Consider the following 18,998-nt stretch of genomic DNA (forward strand, 5'->3'; position numbering starts at 1 on the left):
GTCAGGCTAAGGCTAAATAGACAGTTTGGGAGTCGGATAAAAGTCACTCAGCTTTCAAATACAGTCATACAAATAAATCATATTAGTTGTACATTGAATAAACAGATTCCAATTAAGAAATACAATAGGCAATGGAAGCATTCATATAGTTAGCCAGACATCCACAGGAGCAGGGGTACAGTAAGAAGGTGGAGAGAAAGACAAAACGCTTCACTCTACACAGACAGTACATGGCAGATATTGGATATAATGCATAATATTCAGACAAAGTTATATTGGTATAGCAGATGAATCCATATAAACCAGTAAGAGTAAATAAGGATACCTTATGATAACCACTTTAAAATAAAACTTAGAATAAGTAGAACATTTAGCAAGCAGCTTTTAAGACAAGAGAAGCAAAGTATGAAACTTTGAGTTGGCAGGGAGGAGCTGAGAGAAACTTAGGTTAGGTTTTCAAGATGCATATTACAGGTGTAGTTCAGGGATATCTGTGGTGGGATATACAGCATACAGAAGACTGAGAATACAAAAAAGGGAGATGACATGGATTAGAAGGACAGTGGTTCAACTCTAGGCCTGGGTAATTAGTTAGTCAGAAAGACAGTGAAAGAATTTGACCTTGACTGGTGTACTGAAAAAATTGCAGCAGATGGGAGATAAAAAAAAAACTGACTGGTGTACTGAAAAAATGCAGCAGATGGGAGATAATAAAAAAAAAAAAAAAAAAAAAAAAACAGTCAACAGGCAGCAGTAGGGAAGCCAAAAGGAAGAGGAACAGCAGAGGACAATGAACGATAGCACTAAGGTAGAAGAGGCATGGCACAGGACAACAATAGCACTACGGTAGATGAGGTATGGCAGAGGACAACAATAGCACTAAGGTAGAAGAGGTACTGCACAGGACAACAATAGCACTAAGGTAGATGAGGTATGGCAGAGGACAACAATAGCACTAAGGTAGAAGAGGTACTGCACAGGACAACAATAGCACTAAGGTAGAAGCGGCACTGCACAGGACAACGATAGCACTAAGGTAGAAGAGGCACTGCACAGGACAACAATAGCACTACGGTAGAAGAGGTACTGCACAGGACAACGATAGCACTACGGTAGATGAGGTATGGCAGAGGACAACAATAGCACTACGGTAGAAGAGGTACTGCACAGGACAACGATAGCACTAAGGTAGAAGAGGTATGGCACAGGACAACAATAGCACTACGGTAGATGAGGTATGGCACAGGACAACAATAGCACTAAGGTAGAAGAGGTACTGCACAGGACAACGATAGCACTAAGGTAGAAGAGGCATGGCACAGGACAACAATAGCACTACGGTAGATGAGGTATGGCAGAGGACAACAATAGCACTAAGGTAGAAGAGGTACTGCACAGGACAATGATAGCACTAAGGTAGAAGAGGTATGGCACAAGAGGAGGCCGGAGGAAAGGACTATAGATGGGTCAAAGGAGCACAAAGGTGGTGAGGATATAAAAGAAATAGGCAAGGACAAAAAAGATAGAAAGGAATATCAAGGACTGAGCACAGGAGCATTAAGTTAACTAGAAAAGACCAGTCCAGGAATGAGGAGTCTAATGTGGCAGAATGCACAAATGCTGGGAACTCATTGGAAAAAGTCAGGGTAGATATGGCTGCAGTGACAGAAGCTCTGGTGAAGCAGAATGGGGAGTTCTAGAGGTCAGAGATTGTCATTTAAAACATGAAATGGATAATGAAGACAAGAGCTAGCAGCCAAGAACTATACCCAAGCTGAGACTGGACAGGGTAAGCCCAGACATGTGACAACTCCACAGAAAGAGCATACTTATACTGTAGGTAGCATTGATCTGGAGGATTGAAGTGTTACAGCAGGTACAATAAAGGGCTAACATGTGACAGGAGATAAGCTGCAAGATGGCTTTCTCACAGCTTCTGTCTTCTGGGCATGGCAAAAAAGTGGTCATTTGTACCACAGCTAGGATTCTCTATGTTCTGGCTGAAACAACTTTACTCACATTCACACCTTATGTCTTTGGACTAAAATGGGAGGAAATGTGTATATTAGCAGAAAATGAACAGTGAATTAACAAATATACTAGGACGGTTAAAGGAGGAAAAGAAAAGGACAAAGATATAAACAGTAAGATGTGAACTTGGAAATAGACAAAACTCACTGAGGGAATCAAGAACAATAAGTTTATTTTATTTATTTACCTAGTTGTCTACCTGAGTTGTGACCTATTTTGAGTGGAGGCCTGGAGGAAAGATCCACTTATATATTTTATTATTGCAATGCATGTTGGGCAAACGGGATGGGATGGAATTCATATTTAGTAACGTTGAAAGCTTGGGGAAACTATAAACTGTGGCAGTAAATGGACAAGTGGCCAAAACCTAAGAAAATGATAAAAGGGACTGGAACTGGGAAATCCAAAGGCAGTGAATAATTCGTGTAAAACAGAAGGCACAGTATAAGTTTAAGATGAAGCATTAATTGGATGAGGAAAATAAGGGGGGGCTTACAGAAGGAGAGCATCCAGGGCAAATAAAAGCTGTTTCCTTGCAGTTAGGGTAGGAGAAAAGAAGGGGAGATGTTGAGTGGGTCGAAAGAGTTTATCAATCACCAGATCCAGGGAAACTGTAAAAACAAAAGTGAAAGACTGGGATTGCAAAAATACTGTTTCCTGTAATGTAAGAAAATACTTTTTTTGTTTGTTTTAACTTGTGATTCGATTTCTGAGCCTTTACTAATTTAGATATAATACTTAATCTGCAAACATATTCTATTTAAACTACATTTGCCTTTCCTTACTTCTCTTTTCTCAAGCTGCGAATCCTTCCTCATTTGTTTGTATTTTGTATTATTTTATATTTATAGGATCATAGGAAATTACTAGGCTATTGACCTGAGGTCATTTCAAGCCTAGCCATTTCAACCCAATGTAATACCATAGAAGTACCAGTCAAGACCCAAGATTACATTTAGTCATGACTGCCCATGTCCAGGAAGGTTGTGGGCACTATCCCCGGTAAGAATTTACAGTGCCCTATCCACTCGTCCAGGTTCATCTTGAACAATGGCATAGAGATGCTGTGTTACACATGAATTAGTACCCCGTTCCAAAAGACGTGACAGTCGCTGGGAGATAAATCTGTCCCTCCAGCATGTCCTATTTAAATCGCAAGTCATATTTAAGTCTCTAGAATGGGTAGCCCTAGACCCATTTGATTTACGGATATGCAGCAAGTTCATTAGATTTGGGTCTTGGGTTGCTGTGTAGACCAGGCATAAGTCTCCCCTAAGAAGTCTATACGATGTGGAGTATAGTGACAGGGACTTTAGTCGGTCCATGTAAGGCATGTGCTGGAGGCCCTTGATCTTGTTTGTTAGAAACCTCTGAGGTCTCTCTAATTGCTGCAGGTGCTTAGTACGGTAAGTAATAAATGGGCATTATGCTCAATTATGGCCCGAACAAGTGACAAGTATATGGGGATTATAACTTCTTTTGCTCTTGAGGCAATGCCTTTACTAATCAAGTGAGGTACGTGGAAAGCTTTCCTTACAATGGTAGGCATGTGGTAGCTGACGTTAAGGTTACGGTCAACCTGCGATCCCAAGTCCCTTAGGGTCTATCTTAGAACACCGAACATTCAAAATTTCGAGTGTTCTAATATCGAATCCTATGAATCGAAAATTTAAAACATCGAATATACAGAACAGCAAATTTTTTCCTAGGGAAAAAGTCGCAGTTCCAAAACACATACAACACAAGAACACCAAACAAACAGCAATCCACACACATACACCTAAACTCTTACACCTAACCCTACACTAAACTATACATACACCACTAACTATCCACTAACCTTAACCCAAATCCTAACCCTAAGGTCCGTCACTATCGCACAGTCACCTCACCCGTGCCCTAACCCTAACTCACCTACCCTGCCCTAACCCTCACTTCCACACAATCGCACACTTACCTGACCCGCTCCCTAGCCCTAACTCACCTAACCCGCCCTAACTCTCACGTCCATATCGCACAGTCACCTCACCCGTGCCCTAACCCTAACTCACCTACCCTGTCCTAACCCTCACTTCCACACAATCGCACACTTACCTGACCCGCTCCCTAGCCCTAACTCACCTAACCCGCCCTAACTCTCACGTCCACACAATCACACACTTACCTGAACCCGACCCATAACTTTCCACCACAGCGCTGAAAATACCGAAGCAACAGAAACGGACAGCTGAATTCTTTCCCATAGGAAAAAAAATTGGTTTTCTGTTTCTTCGATATTTTCAGCGTTTGCTGAAAATGGGTCGATATTAGAACACACAAAATTTGAACGTTCGGTGTTCTAATATAGACCCAGTCTCTTACCACTTCATGGGTACTTTGGGTATTGTTGTTGATTTGATTGTGTGAAGGGACATTGTTTGTGCCGAAGGGAATGATGATGTATTTCTTTGTATTCATTTTGAGACCATGATGAATACACCAGTCATCGGTCTGTGTGAGACCCTCCTGGAGCATTCTGACATCATTTGGGGATTCAGTGATTGCACCTAGTTTGCAGTCATCTGCAAATGTGGTCAGCCACAACCCTTTAATTTTGACTTGAACTTCTGAGAAGTATATACCACACAGTAGGGCACCCAGCACTGACCCCTGTGGCACCCCGCTGGTAACAGGTCTGTTGGTTGAAGTCATCCACTTTGATAGTGTGTGTCCAGTTTGTGAGCCAGTTGGTGATCCATCTTGCAACAAAGGGGTTTACATTCATAGTTTGCTAACTTTATTGGTAATGCCTGAATATGGGATAGTGTTGAAAGCCTTTGCCAAGTCTAGGTATGTTCTGTGCACAGAGTTGCCCTCATCAATGACCCTGGTCACACTTTCAAAGAAATCCACTAGATTTAACAGTCAGGATCTGCCCTTCATGAAGCCAAACTGGGTAGGATCCAGGGTTTGGAGGTCACCTATGTCTTTATGAGGTCCATAATAATACATTCTGTGGTCTTAAAAATGAGGCTGGTCAAGCTTATGGGTCTGTAATTTCTTGGGTCTGTTGCTAGGCCACCTTTGTGGAGGGGAATAACTGTAGCTGTTCTCCATTTCGCAGGAACAAAGCCTGTGGTTAGGCTATGATTGAAAAGGGTACTTGCTGGTGATGCTACTTCATAGTTTAGCCTGTTTAGAAGACCGTCTGAGATGTCATCTGGTCCCATAGAGAATGTGTTCTTTGCCTTGGAAAGGGCTTTGAGGACCTGATCTTCAGATATGTAAGGTGGGGGGAGTTTGGGGAGGGTTTGTAGTAAATTAGGAGGGGATAGGGGAGTGAAATTTTTGACAAACCTATCCACTAACAAGTTCGCTATCTCTATGGGGTCAGTGTGTGTGATACCATTGACCACCAGTTCTGCACATGTTTGGGTCCTGCCCTTTAGGTTATGTACATAGTTGTAAAAGGTCTTATGGTTTCCCTTGGTAGCACTTGTTAGGTTTCTCTCAAAGGAACTCTTGGGGGATTTGACAAGCTGTCTTATTTGCCTGTTAGGGCTGAGGAGGGTTCTTTTCCATTGTTGGGGTCTTGTCTTTGTTGTCTTGGACAGCAACTTCTTTGCATTTATTGTAGAGTTTGTTGATGCTGGAAGTCCACCACGGCAGCTTGGTTTTACTTGGGGCTCTGTCTTTGGTTCTTTCTGGTACAGCCAGGTTTATACATTTATGCAAGCAATTGTACAGGGCATTAGTGTAAGGTTCAGCATAGTTACCACTTTCAGCTTAAGGGTGGGCTTGGAATGCATTTATACCTTCGCCTAGGAGGGTATAGTTTGCCTTGTTATATTATTTTAGTCTGATTTCACCTTTTGTGAGTTCTGGTATTAATGTCAGTTTGAATGTAATTAATTTGTGGTCAGTTTTAACTAATGAGGGTCCAACAGTTGCAGCAGTGTACCTGTTTGATATGTTGGTGAGGACTAGATCCAGCAAGTTTGTTCCTCTTGTTGGGGTGTGGACAGTTTGCTCCAGGGCATTTGAATTCACAAGGTCAAGGAACTTTTGTGCTAGCGAGATTGGGCTAGAGTAGGTTTCCCAGTTGATGGTGGGATATTGAAATCCCCCCATAACCAGTGTGTTCAGTAATATTTGGATTGTCTTCAGTTTGGTTAAGTAGACTTTGTGGGTGTTATGACCTATGGAGGGGGATCTCAAACTGGCTAGGACTTGAATGGGGGTCTTATCTACTGTAACCTGGACATGGAGTAACTACATTGTCCAGTCTAACTAGACGGGAGGTGAATTTATCTTTAATGTGGATTGAAACACCGCCTCCTTTGGTTTTCACACGTTCATTTTGTGGTCTAAAGGTGTGGACGGCATTGTAACCCTGCAGGGCTGGGGTAGTGTCTGAGGCCTTAAACCAGTTTTCTGTGACTGCACAGACATCTACATCTTGTAGTGATAGAAGTGCTTCCTTTAGCAGCATAACCTTTATTTTGTTCTGATTTGTTAATTTCATGTCAGTAATGTTGTTTCCAAGACCTCACCTTAAAAAGGCACTATGGGGGAGGCAAGAGCTTTTGCCAGCAGCCGAAAGCCTTGGGGTGCCAGGTGCAAACCGTCTCTGGCAAAGCAGCGAGGTTTGTCGGCCATGGCTTCCCAGCCAGACAGGAACTGGATCCCCTTGGAATGATACCAAAAACTAAGCCAATTATTGAAATCAGTCATCTTTTGTTTGTACTGTGGCAGCATTCTAGGTGAGGGTAGAATGCTGCTCAAGGCTAGGGACATACCTGCCTGGGACACATACTCAGAGAGTTCGACCATGTCGCTCTTCATACAGTCCAGCAAGGTACATCTCCAGTCATCAACACCAACATGAACTGTGACACAGTCATAAGAACAGTACTTGTTGCCGAGAGACCTGAGTGCACATGTGATTTGGCAAATCTTGGCACTGGGCAGGCAGCTGACTTTGACTTTCTCCTTGTAAAGCATGGTGAGTTGGACATCTGTGTGTCTCACTATTGAGTCTCCAATGACAAGAAAACTTGTTTTTTAAGTGTTATGCCTTATGGGCTTGGTGGGTGAGACACTGGTGTTGGTATGTGTCATGGGTGCTGTGGAGACTGTGTTAGCTGCAGCAGACGTGTTTTGGAGGTCTCTGGTGTTTAAGTTTTTTGAGAGAACCTGCACATATGTGGATTTACATGTTTGATGCATACTATGTATTTGAGTAGTGGTATATGTATGAGTAGTGGGGTTTACTATCAAAATCTCACACCTGCATTGTGCAAGTGTTATTTCCAAACCAAAATATCAGAAATCAAATGAACGAGCAGAAACATGACCGAACAAGGTATTAAAGTCGACATCTCAGGAATGTCGACTTTACCAAAAATACCACACTTCTGGTCATGAGCAATGAACGTTTTTGCAGCGGGGCAAGCCCCCTTGCACCCCCACATCCTCTGCTACTAACTCCAAGATCGCACTACAGTGAGGGAAAGGGTACATTTCCTGATCCCCACTATAGTGTGATCTGCATTCAAAATGTTGAATTCACAACAGCGAATGCAGTGTGCAAAATGGTGCAAGTCAAAATGCTTGTTTATAAAGAGCTATGTTAAAACTATTGACACTTCAGTGGGGTCTATTTTATATAATCAAAGTTTTATAACTTCAAATACCATATGTCGAAGTTATAAAACTTCGAATATATAAAAAAATAAATAAAAGAACTAACCCGAAACTAGGGTTGTAGGCATATGGTGTCCATCATATGGTATTCGAAGTTATGACACTTTACTTATAATAGTATAGACCCCTTTAGTACACAAGGAATTTCTTCCTCCAGCAATTGTGCTATGCTCTGAGCAGCATGAAGCAGCCAACTTTTGATATAAGTACTTTATTTAAAATGGTACTCTGAACTTGAGCTCAGAGGATGGAATCTTCAGAATCCAGTGGCCATAACTCTGCACACCAGATGTAAAGTGGGCTGTGGCAGGTATTGATCAGTACCCATATTCAAAGTGCACATTGCATATGCTTTATGGCCTTCACTGATGGTGATTACTGCCAACAAGATTCTAATCCGTATTCCAAAACAGATGGACTTAGAAGTACAGAAGTTTTGCTACTACTGTGTAACTCTGCTCTTAAACCAAACCAAAAATTCTTCACGAACTCCATAAAAGTATGCCTTGCCTCTAATTATCTCTAATACCATCCCCTCGATATGCCTCCCCTATCCTAACAAATCTCAACTCCTCACTAAAAGTAAAACTTGATCAATACTATAACAAAATAGCAAAATTTGCCACTGATCAACTCCACAATTCTCACCACTATTGTGCTCTCAAAAACCTTAAATTAGTGTGAACTGCTTCACCTACTGACTTTTAATCAACTAATCTTAACACATAAAATACTTTACAACTCCTCATTTGCACAAGCAACCTCAACATTATATTCTATCTTGCAATTTGCATTCCTCTCACAAGCATCTACTATTTCATAGATTCATGGGTGTTTACTAGGCTAACAACCACAAGGGCCTTTTTAAGCCTAGTAGAAACACAAGACCAAATAAAATAGAAAAACACAAAGAAGCGCGAACAATTCCACCAAAAATCCACAAAGCAACAAGGTGTAATAACCAGTAAAGTTTATTCTGGTACCTTGGCTTTTCGCCTTTTAAGGAATAATTTCAACATCAAAACAACCACCCTATTTATGGACCCAACAAGTGCTGTTACAAATGATAAATTATTCAATTAACCAGTTCATCAATAAGTAAGTGCTCCCCACACATTTTTTAAACAGTTCCCCACTTATACAATGAACATTTAAAAAAGTCATATACTACAAATATTCTGTATAGATATACATCCAACTATTCCTGCCATAATTTTTATTAACAAATTCCTATATACAAAACTAAATTTATAAAACTAAATTCATAAATTCCTAGTTACAAGGTTAAATTACTATCAATGTTCATTCCTCTGGAGTAGTGTTCCAAAATTTGTAATCCTTCTGCAGCCAGTCTATTAAGTTCATCCTTAAAAATACCTCTATACTTCAAAAAATGGACGTGCCAGCACACTAAAGAACAAGCTAGTCTCAGAACCCCCATGTACAGACACAATTTGATCAGCTACACAACTATTAACACTCCTCCTTCTAATATCTCCCAAATGTTCCATTATTCTAACATTTACCTTTCTCTTGGTTTGCCCAATATACCATTTAGTATCCTGACAACCACATCCAGTAGCAGTTTGTGTATCCCACTGAATACTTTAAGAATGTCATCTATTATAAGAGGTTTATTGAGGATTTGATTTTTATTTGTAAGGGTGATCAACAGGAATTTTTGAAGTTTATGGAATATATGGATGGTACAATCCATGGTTCAAAATGTACTTGTCATCTTAACTCCGTGAATGTCACTTTCTTGGATGTGGAATTGTATGTGGAAAGGAATTATATGATTCAGTTCATACCTTATAGGAAATCGATGTCTGTCAACAATTTTCTCCATGCTGATAGTATGTGTTCCCCACATTTAATTAAATCTCTACGGTATGCAGAATGTACGAGAATTTATCAGAATACTTCTGACACTGGGCTAAAAGAAGTTTTCTTGAATGAGATTTACAATAGATTAAGCTCATGAGGGTATTTTTGAAACTATCCTGACTGAGACCCGTAATATAATTCGTAATAAACAGAATAAATTTAGTAATAGGTGTTTGAATATAGATGGGGTTGATAGGAAAGGGAATAAAGAAGAGGAGAGATTGTTTTTTGACAAGATATTCCCCATTTTCAAACATCTTGGAGAAAATTATTAAGGAATCTTGATATATGGTCTCAGAAAATGTGATTATAGGAGATCTTTTTCCTAAACATATAACTTTTTCCTATGGAAGGTATAATAATTTGAAGGAATTAAGTGGGGATGGTCCGATCAGTAGAATGGATGAGAGAGTTTGCACACAGTTATGTAGGAACTACTCGGTTTGTGGCAGGGTTAAGAATTTAAGTGGTTGTAAAATCAATGGTAGATTATACAAGGTCAGAGAGGTTTTCATTGCAACTCCCAGGGGGGTTGTATATATTATTGGATGTGGTTGTCAGGATACTAAATGGTATATTGGGCAAACCAAGAGAAAGGTAAAGGTTAGAATAATGGAACATTTGTGAGATGTTATAGGTTCATAGTTAGGTACTAGGCTATCGGCCCAACCTACGTAAGCCTAGCCAACAAGGTTCCCTGGCTTACGCCACCCAAGAAAGTTAATTTCCTGTGCCCCTGTCAAGCAGAGCCACAGAAGTGATCCCCAGGGTGTATTTCCTATTTCCCATCCACTCATCAAGATTTTTCTTGAGTGCTAATGAGGAACTTTGCTTGACATAGATGGGTAGCTTGTTCCAGAGTATAGGAAGTCTCTGGGACAGGAATCTATCCCTCCAGAATGTCCTGTTTATTGTGGTGACAAGGATTAGGTCCCTAGAGCGTGTAGCTCAGAGGGATTGAGATTTCTTTAGGTGTAGCATGTCCAACAGCTCTGGGTTTAACATAGCTTTATATGTTAGGCAGAGATCTCCTCGGAGTAGGCAATATGCTATAGAGTAAAGCTGGAGTTTTTTGAGATGCTTAGTGTAGGGCTTCTGTTTGAGGTGAGTAATCCTCTTTGTGAGGTACTTCTGTGGCCTTTCCAGCTACTGCAGACGTCTTGCGAGGTACAAACCAAAAGGGGCATTGTACTCTATAATGAGTCTAATGAGTGCTGAGTAGAGGGAAACAATGACCTCTTTTTTTCCTAGATGAGAACCCTTTTGTGATGAGGTGTGCCACATAGAAGGATTTCCTGACTACTGTGGCAATGTGATTATCAGAGGAAAGACTACTGTCCACCTGGGTCCCAAGGTCTCCTCACACATTCGGCATTAAGTAGACTGCCCTTTATGTGGTAGTGCATTGGTACAGAGTTTTTACCAAAGTGGATGACAATGCACTTTTTGGCATTGAGCTCGAGGCCATACCTCTGACACCAGGCATCTGTCTCAGTGAGGCCGTTCTGTAGGATGTCCACATCATTTGGGGACTTGACTATGGCTCCTTCATCAGTGAACTTCGTTAGCCAGAGGCCTTCTGTGTTAGCCTGTACTTCAGAGAAGTAGATACCAAACAGGAGAGGTCCCAGGACTGAACCCTGTGGTACTCCACTTGTCACTGGTTTGAGGTCAAATTTGGAGTGTGCAACTTTTACAGTGTGGGTTCTGTCAGTGAGCCAGTTGGCAACCCATCTTGTGATGTAGGGGGTTATACCTAGTTTAGTGAGTTTAGCTATAATTCCAGAATGGGGAATGGTGTCAAAAGCCTTGGCGAGGTCAAGATAGGCTGTGTGAACCGCCTTATCCTCGACTATGGCTTTGGTGACTGCCTCAAATTAGTCAATCAGGTTCAGAAGGCATGATCTGCCTTTCACAAACCCGAACTGGTTGAGGTCCAGAGTTTGGAGGTTAGAAGGAGGAGTGTTAATAGTTCTGTAGCTGATCACTTTGTGTCTTTACATGGTGGTTCTGAGACTAGCATGTTTTTAGTGTGCTGGCACATCCGTTTTTGAAGTATGGGGGTAGTTTTAAGGATGAACTTAATGGACTGGAATGCAGAATGACTATAAATTTTAGAACACTTTACCACAGGGGAATGAACATTGATATTAATGTAACCTTGTAACTAGGAATTTATACATTTAGTTCTATAAATTTAGTTTTGTATATAGGAATTTGTTAATAAAAATTATGGTATGAATAGTTGTTAGATATATATGTATACAGAATATTTGTATTATATATTTTTTTTAAATGTTCATTGTTTGTATAAGTGGAGAACTGTTTAAAAATGTGTGGAGAACACGTATTTATTGATGAATTGGTTAATTGAATAATTTATCATTTGTAACAGCACTGGTTGGGTGTATAAACAGGGTGGTTGCTTTGATGTTTAAATTATTCCTTAAAAGGCAAAAAGCCGAGGTACCAGAATAAACTTCACTGGTTATTACACCTTGTTGCTTTGTGGATTTTTGGTGGAATTGTTCCAGCTTCTGTGTGCCTTTTTAAACCTAGCGATTCATCCCAAATCTTTGACAAGTTCTGATACCCTTGATAAGTGTAAGCATGGGCTTGGGAGATTAACCATTCATTCATTTTTATTTATTTATTGCATTTGTTGACCGGGAAAGTCCACTGGGCCAAGAAGAGCCCATTTTCAGTGGGGGCCTGGGGAGAAAAGCTCCACAGAATTGTATAATTACAATTCAATAGTAATACATACATAAGTAAAAGAAACTATCTTGATACAGAGAATGAGCAGAAAATAATTTGAAAAGAAAAAAACAGGACATTGTCTTTGCTATAATTGCATTTTTATTACATATACATAATTACAATTTACAAGTTACCTGTCTCCATTAGAGACAATAGGTGGATGAATTTCTGGTTTTCCATCCAGTTGTCCAAGTTGCAGTTGAATTGGGTTAGGGAGGTACTCTGCTTCACACGAATGGGGAGCCTGTTCCACAGACAGGGGTAGTCTCTGGGATACATATCTATCTCTCTAGCATGTCCTGTTTATATCACAGGAAAGGTTTAAGTCTTTAGAATGGGTAATTCTGGTGCTATTTGTTTTGTGGCTATGCAGGAGGTCCATCAGATTGGGGTCTGACAATGCCATGTATGCCAGGCATAGATCTCCCCTCAAAAGCCTGTAGGAGACAGAATACAGGGATAGAGAGGACATTTTACTTACATCCTGTATTCTTTTAGTGAGGAACCTCTGTGGACGATCCAAATGTTGGATATGCCTGGTTAGGGACATACCAAAGGGGGCATTGTAATCAATGATAGGTCTAATGAATGCCGAATACAGTGAACAATGACTTCCTTGGACTTAGATGCCATACCTTTGTTTATAAGTTGCACAACACAAAATGATTTCCTCACCACTGTAGACACATGATGGTCAAAGGCTAGATTACTATCTGTGTGTGTCCCTAAGTCCCTGACAACTGGGTCAGCTCTAAGGGGTGTGCTGTCAATATGATAATTACCAGGGATGGATGACTCCCAAAAGGATACTGTTATGCATTTCTTGGCATTTAGTTTTACTCCATGGCTCTGACACCAGTTGTTTGTCTGTGTCAGCCCCTCCTGGAGAACAGTTGTGTCAGTATGAGATTCAATGACGGCTCCTAATTTGCAATCATCTGCAAATTTAGTCAGCCAGAGTCCACTGACATTGGCCTTGACTTCTGAGAAGTAAATGCCAAAAAGAGCAGTCCAAGGACTGATCCCTGAGGGACTCCACTTGTGACTGGCCTCTTTGCAGAGGTGGACTCCCCAATTCTAACTTCCTGGGTCCTGTCTGTGAGCCAGCTGGCTATCCACCGGGTGACATACGGGTTTGTACCTCACCTCTTGAGCTTACCAACAGTACCCAAGTGGGGTATATTTACAAACCTCAAAGATCAAATGGAGTTAGTCTGTACTCACACTGTGTTGCTACAAACTGGAATAGTATTCCTGAATCATTCAGACTTGTACCTCACTATGATTCCTTCAAATTCCAACTGGAAGAGCATTTGTCCAGCAAATGGATCTGCCAATTCTCCTCACAAACTTAGCACCCATTTGCAATGTTATATCTTAGAACTTACTACTAACTTTCCCTCCAGTTGTCTTATTTCTGAAGTTATATTATAGTGATTTTGTAACCCCCTACCACCCATGCTTTCACTTTTTCTTCTAACCTTTGCTTGAGTAAACCAAATCTATGAAGTATTCATGCATTTCCTTTAGTAATCTACCTTTTATCTTTCAAGGAATCGTAACTGCAAGTATTAAAAATGTCTCCGCTAATTTGTTTAGAGTGTTATAACTTTTGTTTATTTTTTCATATATCCATATACTGTACTTTGAATGACAATAGTCACTAAAAATCAATGTAAATTTGTAATATAACTTTATTGCTTCTTGTTACTTTTTCAAATTATCCATATATTGTAATTTTCTGTTGTTGTGAAAGCCTCTGTAATCTATGTACATGTTTAATTTTGCTATCTGTTTCTGGAGCTCTTCTGTCCAGGCTTCCACTGAAAAAGGGCACTTACCCAGTCAGATTCCCCCCAGTAAACAAATGTCAAATAAATAAAGGAGTACACTAGTCATTTCTGGTATCTATGTAAGAAAATATATCAGGCTATTGGAGACTGTCCACAGGAAAGTTGCTGGGATGATAAATGGGGAGAGAAGATATGCTGTATGAAGAGGGACTGAAGCATATGAACTTTTTTATCCTACAGGAAGGAATGGACAGAGATGACATGATACAGATACATAAAATGATATCAGTGCAGTATAAAAGCATTCAGGTTTAAAGGGAAAAGGCAGGTAAAGGAATGGGACAAGGTTGTCAGACATAAGGCACACATTTCCTTTGGAATGTTGCAAAGTACCTGTCAGAAAGAGTAGTGAACAAGTAGACAATGTTAACAAAATGAGTTATTGGAAGAAACTGTGGTCAGTGAGGCCACATACGTTTTCAGGAGTATCTGGGATGAGTGAAAAACTAGGGTGAAATTACAGTGGAAGGAAGTTACCAGATACAACTATGCAAAAAGCTAAAGAAAAAAGGTAAAATGTGAGAAATGGGGAAAAATGTGCATGGTGTGGGAAGCTCAGCATGGGGAGAAACGGAGGGGAGCTCTGGAGGATGTGTGTGTGTTTATTTGGGGGGGGGGGCAGCAACAGCAAGCAGTGCCCGGGGCTCCATTTCACCTTAGTCCAGCCCTGTACATAGAGGAGTTGTAATGGATCATTGTTGTATCTAAATGCCAGTAACTGTGACTGTCCCTTTGTGAGATGGGTCAACATAGTGTGGTATGTAGGCCTGTTGTAATGTAAGATCATTGTAGCTACATTTCTGTCTCTGTGTAGTAATCCTAAAAGCCTGCAGCATGAACTAAAAGGATTGATAGAAAGGGTGGCAGTAACAGGGTGATACTTAAGACAGGAAGTGCCCAGGAGGCCCCCAACTTGACATTTGCTGGGGGCCCCCAAATTGCTAACACCGGCCCTGCTAATATACAGATTGCTCCCATAATATACAAATTGCTCAATTAGAGACGTCACTCCTCCCAAACAGTGTTATGCAGACATTATTCCCACAGATTCCATTTGGTTCTATGTAATTTGTGCCTTCTCTTAAGTGCTAAAGTTTCACCTGTGATGTGCCCAAATCTTGTGTGATTACCATGAGTTAGAATCCTTTTAAGTATTGTGTTTGTGTTGTGAAGATGTAATCTCAAGAAGGGAAGACATCCCTAATCAGTATCAGCAAGAAACTACGGTCCCTCATAAAATCATCCAAGGCGAGCTTTGAAAGAAAAATTGCAAAGGACTCCAAAGATAACCACAAGGCATTCTTTAGCTAAGTCAAGAATCTAAGTGGCAATGCTCAGATCTGCTCAGAGTTAGTGCAGAATGGTACAAAATACACTGAACTGACCAATATCGCCAACATCCTGGCAGACAGGTTCAGCGCAAATGTCACCCCCAAAAGGGCCCATAACCATACCAGAAGAATGTGGAGTCCCTGAAATCACTGACACTCAGGTTAAAACAGCCCTCTCCAAAGCCAAAAACACAGCATCAATGGGACCGGATGGTGTCCCAGGCTGTGTCCTACACGAGCTCAAAGACGAACTAACCCCTCACCTAAACACACTGTTCAAACTCAGCCTCTCCACAGGCTACATACCCATAAAGTGGCGCACAGCAACAGTTATTCCTCTGCACAAAGGTGGAGCCACAACAGACCCCGGGAACTATCGCCCTAGAAGCCTGACTAGCTTGGTCTGCAAGGCTATGGAGCGCATCATCATGGAACTCATTAACAGAGACAATGGGACCCTCCAAACACTGGACCCTACCCAGTTCGGCTTTGTTAAGGGTAGATCATGCCTCCCAAACCTGGTGGACTTCTTTGAGATAGTTAACAAGGCTATAGACGAGGGAAAGGTGGTACACACAGCCTACCTAGACCTCGCAAAGGCCTTCAACAGCATTCCCCATTCTGGTATTATAGACAAGCTCACCAGCCTGAACATAAACCCCTATATCACAAGATGGGGTGCCAACTGGCTCACAGACAGAACCCACATGGTGAAAGTTGCAGGAGGTAGGTCCGACTTTAAACTGGTTTGAAGTGGCGTTCCCCAGGGCTCAGTCCTAGGACCCCTCCTGTTCGGCATATACTTCTCAGAGGTACAGGCAAGCACAGTAGGACTATTTCTGACCAAGTTCGCAGACGAATGCAAACTAGGGGCTATAATTGACTCTCTGGCTGACACAGACATCCTCCAAGAGGGTCTCACTGAGACGGATACCTGGTGTCAAAATCATGGTATCAAGCTAAATGCCAAAAAGTGCATAGTTATCCACTTTGGAAAAAACAAAGTACCCACAAACTACCACATAGGTGGTAGTCCCCTAAATACGGAAGATGTAATAAGGGATTTGGGGACCCAAGTAATCTCACCTTTGATAATCACATTGCCAAAGTGGTTAGAAAATCATTCTTCGTGGCCCACCTAATTACGAAAGAGTTCACATCCAGATCAAAAGAGGTCATTGTGCCCCTCTACTCATCACTCATCAGACCCATCATAGAGTACAGTGTCCCATTTGGGATGTACCTTACAAGACACCTGCAACAGCTGGAAAGACCACAGAAGTACCTCACCAAGAGGATCACTGGCCTCAGACAGATGCCCTATGCAGCTCGACTGAAGAAACTCCAGCTGTACTCAGTTGCATACCGCCTACTCAGAGGCGCTGTCTGCCTGACATACAAGGCCATGTCCAACCCAGAATTGATGGACATGCTCTACCTAAAGAAAACCTTATCCCCTCGTGCCACACGCTCTAGGGATCTAAACCTCAGCACAACAATAAATAGGACATGCTGGAGGGATAGATTCCTGTCCCAGAGACCTCCTATGCTTTGGAACAAGATTCCAATCTACGTTAGGCAAAGCTCCTCGCTAACACTCTTCAAAAGAAACCTTGACGAGCGGATGGGAAACATAAAGTTTACCCTGGGGATCACTTCAGTGGCTGTGCTGGACAGAGGCACAGTGAACTAATTTAAGGGGGTGGCGAAAGCCAACACCTTCTGGCTAGGCTTATAAATGCCTTCAGGCAGATAGCCTAGTACCTACCTATGAGAGTGAATGGGAGTATAGGATGACAACCTCGCACGTCTCTAAAGTGTCCAGATTTTTGCCTCATATTTTTGGTCTGCTCCTCATGGTTTTCTGGCAAACCACTAAAGCCTGAAGTCAATAATGACAGAGATTTTTTTTGTTTCAGACTTCATACCCTTTAGAAAAACGCATGGTAACACAAATCGTGTTAGCAACTTTCCAAGTTTGTAAGAGCAATATTTAAAAGCTGTCCCTACTTTTGGGCCTTTTTCCTCTCATTATAACTTTGTCCAGGTTTTTGAGAGGTATGATACTTTGTAGGCAGCTGTCTTAATGTTGAAACAGTTTTGTATCGTCTCTTTGCACTGTTCAAACGCTGTCGTTGACTGTCATCAACCACCCCACCTACACTCATAGGGTTGTGGTGTCACCTCGATGTTAATCAATGTGACCAAATAACCCACAGCCAGTGTTGTGTCACTGGACCAGCCCTCTTACCCGATTGTCAGATAAAAGCAGATAAATAAACAGAATAATATTTTGTAGTACACTTGTATTGCTAAAGTCCTCTTAACGGTTATTTGCAGAGCAAACCTCGCAAACTGCATTTTTCTCTGTGTGTGCAGAAGTTACTTACTTACAGCTAATAATGTATGACGGCAGTACTACAGTACAGCGCATGAAAGGTCAATGTTTTACACTCTTCCTTTCGGTGTTTTAGAGTGATTTGGGCGAGTGGCTTTGTAGGAGTAAATAAAGTTTGTTGTAGGGGCGGAGACTATGGACTTTAGCTGTCTGATGGGTAAAATGCCATGTGCAAAGTAGTGAAAAATAACAACAACAACAACTGATTATAGGAGGGTATTGTATTGGAGAGCAGCGTGTTGACAGAGTGTGACAGTAAAAAAGCAGAAAATATTGTGTTGTGGCTGTTTGCATTTTAATATATTTAACAGTAGTCGTGTATAAATGGCCTGTTGCAAAAGTGCCGTTTCTCTTTTTAAGCGTACATTTCTGAATACTCATGGGCAGAAATCTAGCAGCCAGAGATCGCGACTGAGTACAGGCATATTCCAAGACCGAGGGACTGTAAAAGAAGGACGATATTCGATTATAAACAAGTCTGCCTGTGCATACGCCACTGGTTTTCCTAGTCCTCAATCTGTTTGTTTTCCTTCCCAGGAGTCTATGAGCCCAAGTTTAAGGATTTGCTATCAGTACCTGAACCAGACTAGCCGGAGCTTTGCTGCTGTCATACAGGGACTGGATGACGAACTGAGGTAAGTAGGTTACAGACTGGACTGGTTGGTGTTTTGTAATGCACTGTATTATTTTTAACTGGAAAACGCGTTTGTTGTTCCAAATGTGTGACGTGGTTGAAGACCAGTAGTTAGAAATTCCACGTTTGAATCCGAATTTTTTTTGTGCATATGGAAACAGTGCATGTACGGTTAAATTATGCCGTCATTTTTAGAAGTCTTAGGGCACTGGTAAATATTCAAATGAAACAATGCTTCAAATTGTTGGCATTTTGATATTAAATTGATTTTTATCATTATTTTTGTCTGTTTGTGGTTTAGTTTTCATGGCCACACCCCTTCGCAATTCCTTGTGCACAGTGATCTAGTTTTGTGTAGCTGCTGAATGCACACAGTCTGCAGTGGGTTGCACTGCAGAACTGTCTTGTTCCCAATGTGT

At 41.3% G+C, this 18,998-nt stretch overlaps 1 protein-coding gene across 2 annotated transcripts in view; it reads left to right on the forward strand.

Annotated features, from left to right (window-relative positions):
- Positions 1-18,998, forward strand: part of FDFT1 (farnesyl-diphosphate farnesyltransferase 1) — a 387,885-nt gene that overhangs the window by 54,981 nt on the left and 313,906 nt on the right. The window contains exon 3 of one of the 2 annotated variants that reach the window (XM_044062382.1): positions 18,483-18,580. In XM_044062382.1, coding sequence (XP_043918317.1) covers positions 18,483-18,580 — 98 coding nt within the window. Of the gene's footprint in view, positions 1-18,305; positions 18,581-18,998 lie in introns of both variants that reach the window. The other variant, XM_044062381.1, reaches the window with a different exon arrangement.

Source organism: Protopterus annectens, chromosome 2.part1 (assembly GCF_019279795.1).
Source record: "Protopterus annectens isolate FY-2018-M chromosome 2.part1, PAN1.0, whole genome shotgun sequence".
Lineage (NCBI taxonomy): Eukaryota > Metazoa > Chordata > Ceratodontiformes > Protopteridae > Protopterus > Protopterus annectens.